This window comes from Quercus suber, unplaced genomic scaffold (assembly GCF_002906115.3).
Source record: "Quercus suber isolate HL8 unplaced genomic scaffold, Cork oak 2.0 scaffold_410, whole genome shotgun sequence".
In the NCBI taxonomy this organism is placed as follows: Eukaryota; Viridiplantae; Streptophyta; class Magnoliopsida; order Fagales; family Fagaceae; genus Quercus; species Quercus suber.
This window is the reverse complement of record NW_027069861.1, coordinates 613018-630472: the sequence shown is the minus strand read 5'-3', so window position 1 is coordinate 630472 and position 17455 is coordinate 613018. Positions and strand designations below refer to the sequence as shown.

Genomic DNA, 17455 nt, shown 5'->3' with positions numbered 1-17455 from the left:
TGATATCAAAAAGGAGAACACCCCAGTACACAGGGAGTGTACAATTTTTTTTTTTTTTTTTTTTAATAAGTAATAAGTTTATTGATATCAAAAAGGAGAACACCCCAGTACACAGGGAGTGTACAAGGGGTCAAACAATCAAGAACAAAAATTACAAGAATATAGGAAATCAAGAAAAGATAAAATGATTGGTTCCGCAAAGCAGCCAACTAATCCATTAAAGTTCTAAAGAAAAATAACTTCAAGCCTGATATGGATCTCTCCTTATCTTCAAAGCACCTACTATTTCTCTCCCTCCAAAGACACCACAATAAGCAATAGGGAACAATCAACCATATATACACATTTCGATGACGACCAAATCTGCCTTGCCAACATGCTAGAAGCCCCACTACAAATTGCGGCATAACCCAGCTCACTCCAAACAAACCGAACACCATAGCCCACAGATCCATGGCAACTGGACAATGAAGAAAAAGATGATCAACTGATTCACCATTACACTTGCACATGTAGCACCAATCCAATATCCAAACCTTCCTTTTTCATAAATTGTCAATCATTAAGCACTTCCCAAAGCAACAGTCCAAACAAAGAAAGCTACTCGAGAAGGAATCTTCTATTTCCAAATACTTTTCCAAGGAAAGCAATAGTCATTAGAGCCCACTAAGAGACTATAATAATCCTTAACCATGAAGCCCTTCTCTCTATCAGGTTTCCAGCACTCTATCATGTTTCTAAATCTCATCTATTTGGGATTCTAATTCTTCAATTCTGGTTTGGCACAAACCAATACCTCCTTATTCCAACTTTAAGGGCTGCCCTGGTACGCATCTGTCTTTTGCACAATTTACACCCTCTGTTCCCCAAACCCTTGTTTTCCATGCTATTTCAATGACATCATGACACCCGTTGTCCCTTGTCCAGGCAGCCTCAAATCTAAACAGTCATTGACTTAGGCAATTTGGTGGGTTGGTGTCAAGAAGCAAAGGACAGTGATCTGATTTAATGGCACCCAGGTGAAAGATAACAGCTTTTGGAATTTATTCTCCAATTGCTATTAGCAATACCCCTGTAAAGTCTCTCTCTGATGCACTGTTTACCCCAATTTCTACTCCAAGTGAATCTGTTTCCAAAATACCCAAGGTCCACAGCCCCCTATTGTGAAAAACAATTCCTTTAGAAAGTTTGGTGCCAAGCTACTACCTTATCTACCTCCCTTTCTCTGACCCTCTGATGAGATCAAGTTGAAATCCCCAAAACAAAGCCATGGGCCATGGCTTCTCTAAGGATTCAAGCAAAGAAGCTAAACTCTCCCATGCCTTTTGCCTCTTAGAATTATACAAAGGACCATAGAAACCTACCAGACCCAATCATAATAGCCATCTTTTATCTTCACAAATCACAGCAATTAAATTGCTATTATACTCCATAACTTCCAGATTGATACTACTAGACCATTACATGCAAATTCATCCAGATCTTCCTTTTGCACTGATAGCCAATTTTTGGGAAAAACCAGTTGATTTTAACACTCTCTCCATTCTATCTTCCTTAGTTTTTGTTTCAGACAGGAAAATAACATATGCCCTGTGAACTTTTATTAGAACCTTAAGGGCTCTAACTGTGGAGGCATTGCAAATAGCCCGACAATTCCAACCTAAGGCCATCATTGGAAACGTTATACTACCTGAGCACTTTTTACCACTGCAAAAACCAGCCACCACTACAAACAACTCATAGGGACCCACACAAGAGCCACAAACAACTTCAATCCCACAAACTGTAACCACCTCACTTCCACAGCAGACCCACACAGAAATCTATCACAAATTCACCAAATAAAAAGGTACAGTCAAGAAGTACATCATGTACCTTTCTGGATCATAGCCCCACAATGGCAAGAAACAGCTTTGTAGTGGAAAACTTGCCTCCAGCCACCAAAGAGCAAACAAATCCGACCAAGGGGAGGCTGAGAATAAGTGGACCTTGGCTGCCCACTAGCTTGGGCGAATCAATTGGGCTGGCTGACCCACACTGAGACTAGAAACAGCCACAAATATGTCGAAAATAACAAACCACCGCCAGGCTAAATACACCCACACCTGGGTAGGAACATGACCACAACAGGCAGAGACAAACCCACAACTGTGTAGGGAGGACAGTCCACTAAGGACAGGAAGAACCCACAGAGAGCAAGAGAGACAGCACTCTCAAAGTGGGCTCACGAGGATGGCCGGAGAAGAGCTCAAGCTAACGATAGTGAGAGGAGCTAAACAAGCGCCAAGAGGAAAAATCTAGCTTTGTTTATACCCAACATTCTATACTATAGAGCCACAAATATGTCAAAAATAACAAACCACCGCCAGGCTAAATGCACCCACACCTGGGTAGGAACATGACCGCAACAGGCAGAGACAAACCCACAACTGTGTAGGGAGGACAGTCCACTAAGGACAGGAAGAACCCACAGAGGGCGGGAGAGACAGCACTCTCAAAGTGGGCTCACGAGGATGGCCGGAGAAGAGCTCAAGCTAACGATAGTGAGAGGAGCTAAACAAGCGCCAAGAGGAAAAATCTAGCTTTGTTTATACCCAACATTCTATACTATAGAGCACTAGTCTAATTTCTTATAGAAATTTCCCTTTTAATTTAGAAGGTCTACAGTCAAACAAGACTCAATGCACTTCTCCATTTCACTTACCCAACTCTTATTCCTTGGGTCACATCCTTCTCAATCTTTTCATCTTTATGAATCATCAATCCAAGATATTGAAAATGCTCAATCACCATATACTAAGGAAATTAGTAAATACTTTTTTGGAGGCAATAGAAAAGAAAGTGAATAAAACATAATACACAGAACTATAGATAAAAACAAAATTCAGAACCAGAGAAATTTTCTTAGATACATTATGCAAAAAAATGATATCACAGCAAAACATTCTACTCTACTTGGCATGAAGATGGAATGTACCTTAATTTGTTAATCCAAACAACTGGGTCACAAGGTTCAGAAATCTGTCTCCATTTAACAGCAAATGAGTAAACTTCCTGCCATGACATTGTAGAACGGCCCAATGATGTATCTTCTGTATTCCCAAATGAAGTGGACGTCTCTAAAGAACTGCTCGTACTACAACCAGCGCCACCTCTGTTCTGGCTGGGAATATTAATTCTTTCCCTTCTCCGGGCTCTCTTACCAGACTTTGATGTGCTTTTATTAGAATGTTGCAAGGAACGCCAAGCTTTTGAAATCCTCTGTGCAATTTCAATAATAGCCAATCCTGCCATGCGATGCTGGTATATAATAAAATATGAACAACATTAATAGAAAAACAAAGGTGAATAACAAAAGAATTGGGAAAACTACATTTTAAACCCAACAATTTAGAAATGTAACAAATTAAACCCTATAGTTTCAAAAAGTAACAAATTAAAAACCTCAGCCCATGGTGTTTGAAGTTTAATATTCTTCTTTCCCCTGGAAGGCTTTATGGAAGCCGAAGGTGCGAACAAAGGTTAGTTTTATTGTGGACTGCAGCTTTGGGAAGAATTTTAACCACTGATAATTTGCAGAAATGCAGAGAAGTTATGATGAATTGGTGTTTGCATGTGTAAGAAGGATGGGGAGTCCATTGATCATTTACTATTACGTTGTCATCTAGCTAGAGAGTTGTTTGAATATGGTATTGTCATCATTGGGGGTTCCCTGGGTTATGCCATGCCATGTGGATCTTCTAGATAGCTAGTTGCATAAATGATTAAATGTAGCAGACATAAGTCTACGGAGATTTGGAATATGATTCTTCATTGCCTGATATGGGGTATTTGGCAGGAGAGGAATGCTCGTACTTTTGAAGGAAGCGAGAATCGACTCATTATATGAAGTTGCTTTTCCCTCAGACGTTGCTAAAGTGGACAAATGCTTCAAGTGTTTTATTTTTAATTCTTTGGCTGATTTGTTAGATAGTTGTACTTTCTTGGCACTATAGTTTTTGCTAGATCCTTAGTACACTGCATGTGTGCTTTGGTTCACTGTATTGATTTCCTTTTTCAATGAAGTTTTATTACTCATAAAAAATAAAAATAAAATAGAAAAAGTTTAATTTGTTACTTTTTGAAACCTTGGGGTTTAATTGGTTACTTTATAAAACCTTAGGGTTTAATTTATCACTTTTGAACAATAGGGCTTAATTTGTTACACCCATAAATTATAGAGTTTAAAATGAAATTTTCCCAAAATAATACATGAATCAGAAATACACGGAAAGATAGGATCCGAACAAAGGAAATTTGCTTAAAGCTCCTATTGATGAAAAGATGAGAGAGAGTCGCTAAAGATGGTTTGGTCATGCTCAAAGGAGAGCGATTAATGCACTGAAAGAAAATGTGAGTTAACTCATGTTGAGGGAATGAAAATTTGGGATTAAGGCCTATTGTTGTTGATGTCACTTATTTGACAACTAGTCCAACAATTTAAAGGAGCAAGTGAGGAGAATTAGAGAAATGAAAACACACTTTAAGCTACAGCCATGCAGAGTTGATTTCTTGAAATAATTCAACACACATATAAGTTAAAACTATATAAAATAATTATTTGATAAATGGAATGAAGGCCGCTATTTTTTTTATAAGTTAAACACACACCCAGCGGACCTTTAACCCACAAACACATTCTCCATTCTTATGGGGAGTGGAGGTGCTATACTGATATTTGAGCTAGAGCTCATTTTGTGTAGGATCTTTAGGAATTCAGCACAAACCTAGATTCTTGATGAGATGCTAAATGTTTTGATGGCTGTTTGGTATTAAAACAATGAAAAGAACATGAAATAAAGAAAGATAAAATACCGGGCAATCATACCTAGGTTTACCTAAGCAATCACACATAGGTAGGAAAAGGCAATTACACCCTCAAAGCTTAAAATAAGTCACTGGAATTTCATTAAAAACAATCTCTCACAATATTATTGACTACAATAAAGCCTTTATATAGGCTATTGCTAAATCCTGGAATTTTATTAAAATTAATCTCTCTCAATATTATTGACGACAATCAAGCCTTTATATAGACTATTAGCAAAGACTAGGATTACTAATACAAAAAAATATATTTTTAAGAACTTCTAAACCAAATAGGAAAAGAGTTCAAGACACAAAACAAGATTCATGTGATTTTGATACAGCTAAGGATAGCCCAATCCAGAAAATCTGGAAATTACCAATTGCCTTATTCAATAACATAATTAAAATTGATCCAACAGCTTTCTAACCTTTAAAAATTTATAATAAAAAAAAAAAAAAAAAAACCCTAAATACCAATACTCAATAACTAAACTAAACTATGAAAGGTGCCAAGATAGCCCCACATCAAATCTTGAATCTCTACGTATTTAATCTTGTTTTCTCTTGAAACTCTTTATTATCCACATCATCATTGGCGAAAACGAAGCCCACTTTAATAGGTCCACAGCACCGTATAAGTCAAAAGTAAAGTAACAGTATCCCATGTTGAAGACAGATAGTAGTTTTGTATTTATTTAACCTGGTTCGAATAAAAAAACAAATCCAGTTCTGATTGGAATCGTAATGCGTCAACTTTGGGCCCTCTTTTTATCTCATGAACAAATGTTTGAACTGATAATAATAATCCTTAGATCTAGTTACAGGCTGTTTGAATTCATTGACTCAAGCAACCAAATAAAAAGATCAAATAGATGTCCAACTTCATAATTCGCTTTTGCGTTTGTTTCAAGGTGTGAGATATATATATATATATATATGTGTGTGTGTGTGTGTGTGTATGAATGAAAGGGTCACAAAAACCAGACACACTGGATTGAAAGTATGACATATGAGTAGGCATTTAAGACCGATATAAAGAAAATAAAAGAATGAAAATGTTGTAATCTTTGATCAAGGCAATATGCTATATGAAAATTGACAATATGACTTCAAATTAGTAGACTAGAAAACATTATTATTAAATCACTAGGGAAATAGAAAATTAAATGAAAAACCACAAGTAACAGAGACCAACTTCAAACTTGAAATTGATTTAAATCACCTGACGCTTATTTGGTAAGAAGCCAGGACAGTCATATTGGATTTTCTTGCCAATGGAATCAGCAGCATGTAGAAGAGCAGTCTTCTGTTTTGTAGTAGCATGATCTTGCTTTCTAAGCTTACCCTTCTTCAATGATTCACGCAAGGGAGGTTGCCGGAAAACCTTTTCACATACATTCTTGGGGTGCAACCTTTTACACCAGTATTCCTGTAAATCCCATAAAGAAAATAAAATCAACATTAATTTGGATTTTTTTTTTTTGGTTGGGGGGTGGATTTGGGAAGAATGCAACAGGAAGCAATTCTTTAATTCTTCTCGTAAAACTTGCACTGTAAACTGGATTACATAATCTCATATAAATGAATGTATAGAGATTTAAGTAAAAAACTTTTTACTGTTTCAATTGTTGGGAAAATTATAGTAAATAGTATTTTTAAGTTCTAAATTTATAAAGCATGAATAGTGAATTGTAGAGCTTCTTTCTAAAAGCTCCAAATTTCAGCTTTAGGGCTTGTCTGGTTTTGTTTTTGAAGGGTTGAAAAGTGCTTTAAAGGTTTAAGCTCTGTTAGCTGACTGGATATCTTTAAAGAAGTACGTAAGGCTGAAAAAAGCTTTAGGGCTAAATCTGAAATTTGGAGCCTTTGGGAAAAAGCTCTACAATCCACTGTCCATACTTTATAAATCCAGAACTTTGTAGTATCATTCACTGTAATTTTCCAAATACTCAACAGGCTAAACAACCTTTTTGTTAAACTCTCTATAGCTAAAGCTCTATATAGGAACTATAATATTTCACTATAGTGCATACTGAAGCAATGGAAAAGCAATAGAAATTCACTGGTAAATTCCACTAATCCAATCTCCTACAACTTGTTCCCAATAAAATGAAAAATAAATTGCAAAACCAAAGATCAACTAGGGCTTTCATCATGAATTTAAAACACATAACATTTCTATAACTTTTCCTTTATTTATTTATTTTGATAAATACAATTTTTCATCTATCATCAATTGAGCTCCATACAATTATTTTGCCTTTCAATATGTCCAGGGCATTTGGAGCTTGTCATTATTTGGTATTGCAAATTAAGTACTCTTCTGTGGCTGAGCTTTAATCTTTCTTGGGGGACGGTTTCCATTGGAATGATAATTTTGTTCGTGCGGTACAAGACTGGGAATTGGAGTCAGTGCTGGAAACCTTCTGCCAGTGAGGTTTTGGATGTAAATCTTTTTATAAGGTTTTGTGTTCTACTACCCATTCTTCTTTCCCTTTGAAGCCTTTATGGAGGCTGAAGGTGCCAACAAAGGTTAGTTTTTTCATGTGGACAGCAGCTTTGGGGTGTATTTTAACTACGGATAATTTGCAGAAAAGCAAAGTAGTTGTGTTGGATTTGTGTTGCATGTGCAAGAAGGATGGGGAATCCATCGATCATTTATTGTTACATTGCCATGTAACTAGAGAGTTGTGGAATATGGTATTTTCTTTATTTGGGGTTCAGTGGGTAATGCCATGCCATGTTGTGGATCTTCTAGCAAGCTGGTCCTATAAATGTAGCAGACGTTAGTCCTTAGTGATTTGGAGTATGATTCCTCATTGTATTATGTGGGGTATTTGGCGGGAGAGGAATGCTCATACGTTTGAAGGATGTGAGAGATCCAACTCAAGATATGAAGTTGTTTTTTCTCCAAACTTTGCTAGAGTGGACAAATGCTTCGGGTGTTTTTAATTTTAATTCTTTTGACAGATTTGTTAGATAGTTGTACTTTCTTTGCTTTATAGTATTTGCTGTTTTTTCTGATTCCATAGTACACTGCCTGTGTGCTTTGGTTTCCTGTATTGTTTTCTTTATTCAATGAAGTTAATTTACTTATCAAAAAATAAAACATCTATGAGACCTCTTTCACATAATTGACTTCCCAAAAAAATCACAAGGACTTGCGTCTGTTGGAGAGCATATGACTAATGCCTACTTGCAACCAACTATGGCTACATACAAAAAGATAGCATGATAACTTATATTTCATTTAGCCAGAAGTGGATAAATAAATTTCGGCTTACTGTTGTCATTTCTATTTATCTTAGTTTTAATGTTCTCATATTTTACAATTAGTAGTCACAGTGCTGCTTTCCAAACTAGCAATATCAAGCTTAGTCCTTAACAACTGATTGCATGAGGCCTCGTCACACCTCAGAAATACCTCTTCTTGTCACCTAGTTGATTGTTGTTAGAATTATGGTTATGTGATTAAATTCACCACATTCACTATTTCCTAATAGCTTAAGCTTCCAGGACAATCGGTAATTTAATATGGTATCAGAGCAGCAAATTCTGAGTTCAATCCCTGTGTTTACTCTACCTCTCATTTAAAATGTTAAAAATCCCACGTGTTGGACCCCCACTTATTAAGGGGAAGTTTAGGCCCACACATAAGGGAGAGTGTTAGAATTATTGTTATGTAATTAAATTTTCCATTTCCTAATAGCTTAAACTTTTGGAACAATTGGTAATTTAACCATTGTCATTAGTAAATGTCATACATACATCATGTATTCTATCTGATACATGACAAAACCAAAAGGTCATTATTATTTCAAACTATGAATGTGCCTAACAGTTAAAAATTATATAGCTGACAAGAAAACAAGGCAATTAAATGACCCAACAGCAAGCCCTAACAACACAAAGAAATGAAAATTATTAAGAAAGAGAATTTCAATTCTCTCTCTCTCTCTCACATATATAACTAAATAAATATATATATATATATATATATGCGCATGTATGTATGTGTACACACACCAACCTTAAAGAGTGGATCAATATCTCCATCAATGTCAAACCAGCTAAACTCACTGTTGGCTTTTGCGGCTGTGTACAGAGCAATCTCTTTCTACAAAACAAGAAAACTGATATTTTACATCTCATAACAGAAAACCATGGGCAGCATACATAAGGTTGAGTTAAACATGTCATATATATTGTATGTGCACAATTCCATAAGCATAACATTTCAAGCATGACCTTATAAAATCCATTACATTTAGTACAAAAAGAAAAATAGAAAAAATAAGTGTACAAAAAGCACATCAGAGACATAAATTTTGGTATCAGTGTTAACATACATTTTTTTTTCTTTTCTACATCAATGTACATGCATAAATACTGCTTAAATACAACAATACATGAAAGAAAGTGTACAATTGCTGCACAACGTTGCTGCTTGTACTGCACCTACAATTCTACAAGTATATTTGCAAGATTTTACACATTTGTATACATGCATCACATTAAATAAAGCATACAGCAATCATAAACGAAATTGACCACCTTGTTCTATTTCAAAATAGTCAGTGCAAATGTATTCTACTAGAGGAGGAACCATATCAAATAGGGTCTCATTACAGCCCAGAATTCCATCAACTCTATAGATAATTCTAGTTAACTGATAATATTCTACAGATCCAACAATCCCAGTTCCTACAAGAAAGGGTGCAACTAACCAACAGAAAATTAGTTATGGATCCAGCCTGAGCACAAGATACAAACATATATATAATGTGTTCACACACACACATACTTACTACATATACTGAATTAATATAAAATATGTTTCATTCAGCTTATGATAAGGCAAGAATGAATTGACAACAAATTCAGGCAAAATATCGAATGTGGTTTTTTTTTTCTCTCTCTTTTTCTTTTCTTGGAACTACCCGAGACTCCACCTTGTCTTTTTACCTTCTGAACTGATTAGCAAATGCATACAATTAAAAGAGTAGATATAAAGAGAATGCCTACATGAGACATGATTCCAAATAAAGCATACTATTCATTTCAAAGCAAACCTGATAAAAGGCCAAGCATTGAAGCACAAACTTTTCCATTGAGTCTAATTCCAAATCTAGAGCAGCATCATAGTCCTTGACCTATGACCATCAAAATAAACATTAGTACATTAACGCACAACAGCAAGAACCATTCAACCACTTAATAAAATAAATAAAATAAGAGCTCCTTCATACCGCCTCTCTATATTCGCCAATAGCGTGGTAACAGGAAGCTCGTAAATACAAACACTCAATGTTATCATTCTCAATGCCCAAGCCAGCTGATAAATCCTTGATTGCCTTCCTGCAATATTAAATAGAGGCATTTTACCACCAAAAAGAAAAAAGGAAAGGAGTACAAAAGTGCAAGAAACAACAGTTGAAACAAAATTAGTGTTGAATGTTATAAAAATAAATAAAAAGAGCAGTGAAGTACAAGTTAATGTTGACCTATCACTTCTACTATAAGTATAAAAAGAATATTGGCAATCTTTCCATCTTTAAATTCCAAATGCTGCCAAAAAACGTTGTATCCTTCCCCCATTGCTTATGGACTTGGGAGATAAATATGATAGTTACAAAGGATGCTATCACCCATAAGGACATAGTAGTATCACCTCAAGTAAGTCATAATTTCTAATGAGTTATACATTTGCATTTTTCCTTTCCTGGGACTTATTCTTTTTTTCTATTTACTCTAGGTCACTAGTTGTCTCCCTCACTGCATTGTTCCTCAAGAAAAGCTGCCTCACTATATTTCTCTTCATCTTCTTCAATAATCATATTTTATTGAAGATATTAATTGATGAAAAATAAAAGGTCGAAATAAACTGTTTGGTCCCTAAAGTTTATCTGCTAGCCATTTTTGCTCCTTGAAGTTTCAGATGAGTGCTATTGGTCCCTCCAACTTGCATTAGTTTTCTTGCCCAAGTCTAACGGAGCAATAACATGGCATTTTTTAATGATGTGGAAATTCTTTTATTATTAAAAAATTAAGCATCGGAAATTACACATAAAAACTTGTTTCTATCCAAATCAAACCTGTTTCTATTTGGGTTAATCTCCAAAATTGGAGGGGGGAAATCCCAATTTTTAGATTAATCATGCAACAATGGAAGCAATTCATAATCATACCCCAAAGTTCTTTTGAAATGGTTTAAGATCACTGACTTTTGGTTGCTTGATCCTGTTCACCTGTTGATTATATTGCATCAGAAACTTCAAAGTTCAATGAGGTGGCAATGCAAGCAATTGCGAAGATTGTGGCAACTAATTTATTTTGAATGGTTCCATCTACAAATCATGACAGTAAGGTTCAGGAAATGTACGACTCAGAAGAGGAGGAACCGGCCATGGAACCTGCTTGGCCTCTTATATAGATTGTGTATGAATTGCTTCCATTGTTGTGTGACCAGTCTACAATTTACAAATTGTTTTTTTTTTTTTTTTTCCTCAATCTAAGGGTTGTGGTCAGGGCTCAGACCAGTTTTAATTTGGTGAAAACCCATATTAAAATGGGTTTTATTTGGATAGAAATGAGTTTTGATGTGTTACAATAAAAAAGTTTCCACGTCATTTAAAAAATAAGGGCCAATTCATTTTGCTTCATTAGACACATAGGCAAAGAAACTAATGGAAATTCAATAATGCTTATTTTTTAAACTTCAAGGGCCAATAGCATTCACTTGAAACTTCAAGGACCAAAAGCACTTAGTATGTAAATTTTAGGGACTAACAATGTACTTCGACCAAAATAAAATTTAGAAAAAAAATAAAACGAATGAAGAAATTTTAAAGGCAGAATAGAAAAATACATATTGGAAAGGCTCAAAGGCCAGACCTAAAACTCATGGTATGTGACAAAGGACCAGGTTATCAAAAGAAACAGATAACAAGGTGCTTGAAAAATTATGGTGTGGACACCATATATGCTCATTGGACCTATTGATGCTAATTGATCATAATTGACATTGATTAATTGCAACTAATGCTAAATAATGCTAAAAAAATTTCAGGAGTTATATTTTATTTGCTTTATTTTCAAATTTAATATAATCGGTAAATGGTTGTTTCTTTTCCTTACTTGGTTATGAAGTTATTTCCTTCTCTTACTTGAGGCAATTTGGAAACGCTATTTACAGGCCCATAATTCACAATTGTAGAAAGGCTTGACCATGGTTTGGTAAAATTTTGTTTGGGAATTTCCATCCAATGCTTGGTGCTGACTCCAAGCAACCCTTGATGCTGAAACCAGAATTCCTATCTTTGTTTCTTTCCTTGGCACTAATTCCAAGCAACCCCTAGGATCTAACTCCTAGGTTTTATCCCACTTTCCACCACTTGGTGCTAACTCCAAGAAACCCCTATGCGCTGATTCCATCGATTGATGATGACACCTAGAAACCCTAAGTAGTAACTCCTACGTTCTATCTTTTTTGGTCATTCTTCTTTATTTCCTAAACTCAAGTTCCCCTTGAGAATGCATTCCTTCTGCATCAGGTTTTAGGCAGGTTTCTTGCAAATTTAAGAAAGACTGTCTTTTTCTTAAAAAATTTTATGTTCCCAACCTAGAAGTTTATGATATAAATGTAAGATGGTCGATATGGAGAAAAATCTAAACAATTGTAAGAAAAAAAGACCAAAAAAAAGGGTGAGACAGTCCAGTGCTCTTATGTTTATAAGTAGGTATTTCTGGATTGCAACTTCTACCAATGGCCTCTTTCAAATAATAGCAAGTATGCTACATAAGATCATGCCCTATACACACATAACATCAAATGGGATATCCAGAGTAAGAAAGCAGAACTCTAGAAAAAGGTTGTTCGCCATGAGATGATGGAAACTAGGACCATTGCAGAGGTCTACGAAACCAGATCACAAGTAGGGCATGTTTGATTTTATTTCCCATTTTCCCTTTTCGCAAGACAGTTTATTTCCCTTTTCACAAGACAGTTTATTTCCCCACATGATTCACCATCACCTACCACCATATATCCTTAGGGATCCAAGATGGTCCACAGGATCATGAGAACTCAGATAATAACATTGAATCCATAATGTACCCTTTCATAAATTATCAAAAGTTCATAGAATATACCTGTGCTCCCCCATCCCATGGAACAGTAGGCCACGCAAATGGTAGGCTCTAGCAAATCTATTCAAGAAGGCATTAAGAGTATCAAATATATGTAGAGTAGAATTATCAGAAGTGAGCATCTCAACCAAAATCAGGCATCAGAAAATTTTTAGTGTTAATTTCTGACATCATAGATGACTTGTTACAGGTAAACAATGCTTACCTTCCATCAATTTGTAGAACATGTTGAAGACATTCCAAGGCTTTTGTTGGGTTTGCCAAATCTTGATAGAGCTGCAACAAATTACATATTCATAGCAACAGTTAAGCTTTCTTGATGCAATAAAGCCAAAGAGTCATACACCTACTTGATGCATATGAGAGATGCAACCAAGTACACTAGACTCATTAAAAATGTGCAACCAGATGGGTGCATTAGCGCATATGAGATCAATATCAATCGAATAAGGACAAAATGAATCCACTGATAGAGTGAACACTCCCAATAAATAGAGATTGAGCTCCATAACACAGAGGCACAGCTTGCCAAGCTGTTTCCCTATTTATGACCAGATTTCATGCTATCCTTTTGGTAAGTCTTGTACCTCTCTAGGCAATTCCCAATAGACTAAAATAAGGTGAAGACAAGACACCATAAGGTGCAGATCACTGCAGACACCAAGGATCAATCTCTGATCGCAAATGTTTATGGGCAGCAACACAGGAGGAAGACCAGCCACTGACCTGGTTTGATGATGAAGTAACTGACACTGATTGAACCCAGATCAATGCTGATTGATCTGATTCTATTAAGTTTAATTACATATTAAATGTAATTCAATAGGGTTTATTTCCATATACTTTATAGTTAATTTCAAATTTACTTCCATATTTGTGGTAGCTCTGGAAGCCCCACTAAAAGGAGCCAGAGGAATTGCAGCGGACATTGAATTTGATGAATGAAAGTGAGTCAATACTCTAGCTTAGTGTTCAAACTTCTTTTATTGTGTTCAAACTTAGCTGGCGAAGCATAGAGTTTAGCCCCATTACTCTTCTTTTCTATTTCAAACTTCAGCTATCAGTGCTACATCAACTTAGTAATAGAGCAAACCCCAATCCAGTTTTTCAGCAGAACCCTAAAAAGCAACCCAACAGCCATCCAAATCCAAAATACCCACACTCCATATCCCACAATTGTGTACCCAGCAGAGATGAAATACTTACCGCATGAAGTTATTGTCAAGACCACCTGGATTCTCTTGCCACGTCAGTTATATTGTCAGTAAAAGCGTCAAACACACTAAAGTGCATAGACTTAAGCACCTAGACCTCTTGGGGGCCTAGGTGCAAAGCAAAAAGCGCAAGCAAGCACTTGACACAAATTTTTAAAGTATAATATATAATAACCTCTAATAAAAAATATAAAATTTATAAAAAAAATTAAATAAGCACTAGGTAATATTTTACCTATTAGCTAAAATGGATAGTGCAGTTGTACAAAGTTTGTAATTTCAAATTTTACATAAAATTTTATACATTTTTTTTATATAATTCTCTTGTTTTTTATAAAATAAATAACTGTGATAGCTATGATCAAATTAAGTATATGTTTCAACCAAAATATATCTAAAAAGGAAAAAACCAAATAACACAATAAGAGAAAAGTATCCTTATTTGTTTCTTTTGATATGGAAAAAAAAAAAAAAAAAAGAACCGTTTGTATGATATGGACAACACCTTAAGAGTAGTGTTTGTATAATAAATTAATGTCCATGTCATTTCCTCAAGATCGAGCAATTAATCTTAATGATTTAAATATTTTTAGCAAAAAAAGTATAAAGTGCACCTAGGCATGCTTTGTGCTTCTTCAAAAATCACCAAAAAAGTGTGCCTTAGACCTCGGGGGTTTGAGCTTTAGGCACACCTAAGCGCAATTTTAACACCACCGAACACCTATGAGATGGTGCTTCTGCCAAAGCCACCAGCTGCGCTACTGCCCCCAAACAAACAGTCAAAACAACACCTACCCTCGTGAAAGCCACCACTCCTCTTTGAGCAAGACTTTGAAACACCCATCACAACAACCCCACAATCATAAACACAACCATAATCTGCCAACCCAAGACGTACAAAGCCACAAGAGCCACAATTCAAATTGAACTTAGAAGGACTGAGTTGAAACGATATGTTCAGTTGCTAATCTTATCACTATTTCTTCTCTAACTACGGCTCTTGTTTCTCATGTGATCACTGTAAATCCAACAGCAAATGATTATTCCCTTGATGATCTTATATATCAAAATTAGCACTATGCTATTGTGCATTCCACATTTCCAAAAGACTCTACTGAGAAAATAAAGGATGTGCTTCTTCATTTTTAGCTATTTGTTGTTTCACTTTATTCCTTATTTAGTTCTTTTTGGTAGGGGGCTCAAATGTTCTTTAGCTTTCAGGTTCCCTGCATTGCCCTTGCAATGTATCAATTGGTAAAGAAAATGAATGAGTCATTGGTACACTGATATATTCCAGTTTTCAATGCCAAGTGAAGACCACTATTTATGTTATCTAATCCAAGAAGATACTTTTTTAAAAATTAGATTAACACTACTCAGAAAACCTAGTTAACTATTGAGCCAAACATTTATTTAGAGCATAAACAGTGTTTTAAAGCTTCCTTCTTATGTCTCGCACAGGCTCACCAATTGTAGGCATATACATCAAGTATAAACATTGTAGCTCAAGCTAACACCATAAAACCCACATCATTCCAAAGGGGACCATCAGTGGAAACAATTAGATTACAAAAGTAGAATTTGAACCATTATGGTATCCATGACACGCTGCTTTTTATTGATAAGTTCTGCCACAGGGCACAGGCATAGACATCAACTAGATGTGAAGAATGTCTTCGTTGACTGCTCAATAGATATCTTGATGCAGAGTCAACAAGACAATCCCCTTAAGTATAACAAAGTAGTTGCTCAAGCATACCTGGGTTAGATGAGTCCATGCCTCAAGGAAATGTTGATCCAATTCAATTGATTTCTTATGTGCCTCCTCTGCCTTTATAAATTCACCAATTGAAGATAACGACAAACCCTATGAGAGCCAATATTTGGTCAGTCGGCACAAAAAGATATTTTCCAAGGCAAAATTGCAGGAACTTTTACCAGACTACTAGGGCAAGACTGAAGATGTTGAACACTCACCAAATATGTGTATGCTGATGCGTTATCCTTGTCAAGCTTCACACACGTGGATAGGTCCTCCACAGAAGCATTGAAATCCTTAAACTTAAAACTGACAATTCCTGCCATTAATAGCAACCTATTGATCACTTTATGCCACAAAACTGTTGTTACCTTCTTGACACAACTTATCCTGCCAGTGTTTATCTCTCAATTGAAGATAACGACAAACCCTATGAGAGCCAATATTTGGTCAGTCGGCACAAAAAGATATTTTCCAAGGCAAAATTGCAGGAACTTTTACCAGACTACTAGGGCAAGACTGAAGATGTTGAACACTCACCAAATATGTGTATGCTGATGCGTTATCCTTGTCAAGCTTCACACACGTGGATAGGTCCTCCACAGAAGCATTGAAATCCTTAAACTTAAAACTGACAATTCCTGCCATTAATAGCAACCTATTGATCACTTTATGCCACAAAACTGTTGTTACCTTCTTGACACAACTTATCCTGCCAGTGTTTATCTCAAGATTTTACAGTAAAAATGACACGTTCAGTTCATACATAGAGACTGACTACACCAATATTATATGCCTTAAATTTTATAATTAACCACTTTTACGATCAAGCTAAATTGATATCTCCTAAATCTGCAACTAGAACACAGCTAAATATCAGCAGCAAGTGCTTTCAATATAATCCTTTAAAATACAATGCCACAAAATTGTTATTACCTTCTTGACACAAAACTTATCCTGCCAGTGTTTTTATAATGATTTTACAGAGCAATGACACATTCAGTTCATACATAGAGACTGACTTCAATATCAATATTGTATGCTGTAAATTTTATATTTAATCACTTCTACTATCAAGCTAAATAGATATCACACCTACATCTGCATCTAGAACACAGCTAAACATCAGCAGCAAGTTCTTTCAATATAATCCTCTGAAATACAATGAAAAGAGCAGGGTTCAAGCAAGTTACCCCTTTCATGCAAAATATCGGCCGAGTTTGGTTCAAACTCTAGTGCCTTTGTCAAGTCTTCAATAGCCTGGTATCAAGAGGGTATCAAGCATGGCATACATTTGAATCAGTATTTGTATGGTTTGAAGCACTAACAATCTTGAGTTACTCTACATATACTTTTCAACATGCAATAGGAGCCACTAAATATTTCAGGTATATATTTCATTTATAAAAAGGTAATGTTCTGTGACAGCAAGAATAAGACGTGTACTGCAATTTTCTAAGCTATTTTGTATGTGGTGCTTTTTTAACCA

At 35.6% G+C, this 17455-nt stretch overlaps 1 protein-coding gene across 1 annotated transcript in view; it reads right to left on the bottom strand.

Annotated features, from left to right (window-relative positions):
- Positions 1-17455, bottom strand: part of LOC111984750 (suppressor of RPS4-RLD 1) — a 35481-nt gene that overhangs the window by 13039 nt on the left and 4987 nt on the right. The window contains exons 7-16 of the mRNA XM_065761389.1: positions 17160-17226; positions 16507-16607; positions 15967-16074; positions 13199-13269; positions 12997-13053; positions 10095-10203; positions 9918-9998; positions 8876-8962; positions 6071-6277; positions 2978-3300 (exon numbers count right to left, since the gene is read on the bottom strand). Coding sequence (XP_065617461.1) covers positions 2978-3300; positions 6071-6277; positions 8876-8962; positions 9918-9998; positions 10095-10203; positions 12997-13053; positions 13199-13269; positions 15967-16074; positions 16507-16607; positions 17160-17226 — 1211 coding nt within the window. The remainder of the gene's footprint in view (positions 1-2977; positions 3301-6070; positions 6278-8875; positions 8963-9917; positions 9999-10094; positions 10204-12996; positions 13054-13198; positions 13270-15966; positions 16075-16506; positions 16608-17159; positions 17227-17455) is intronic.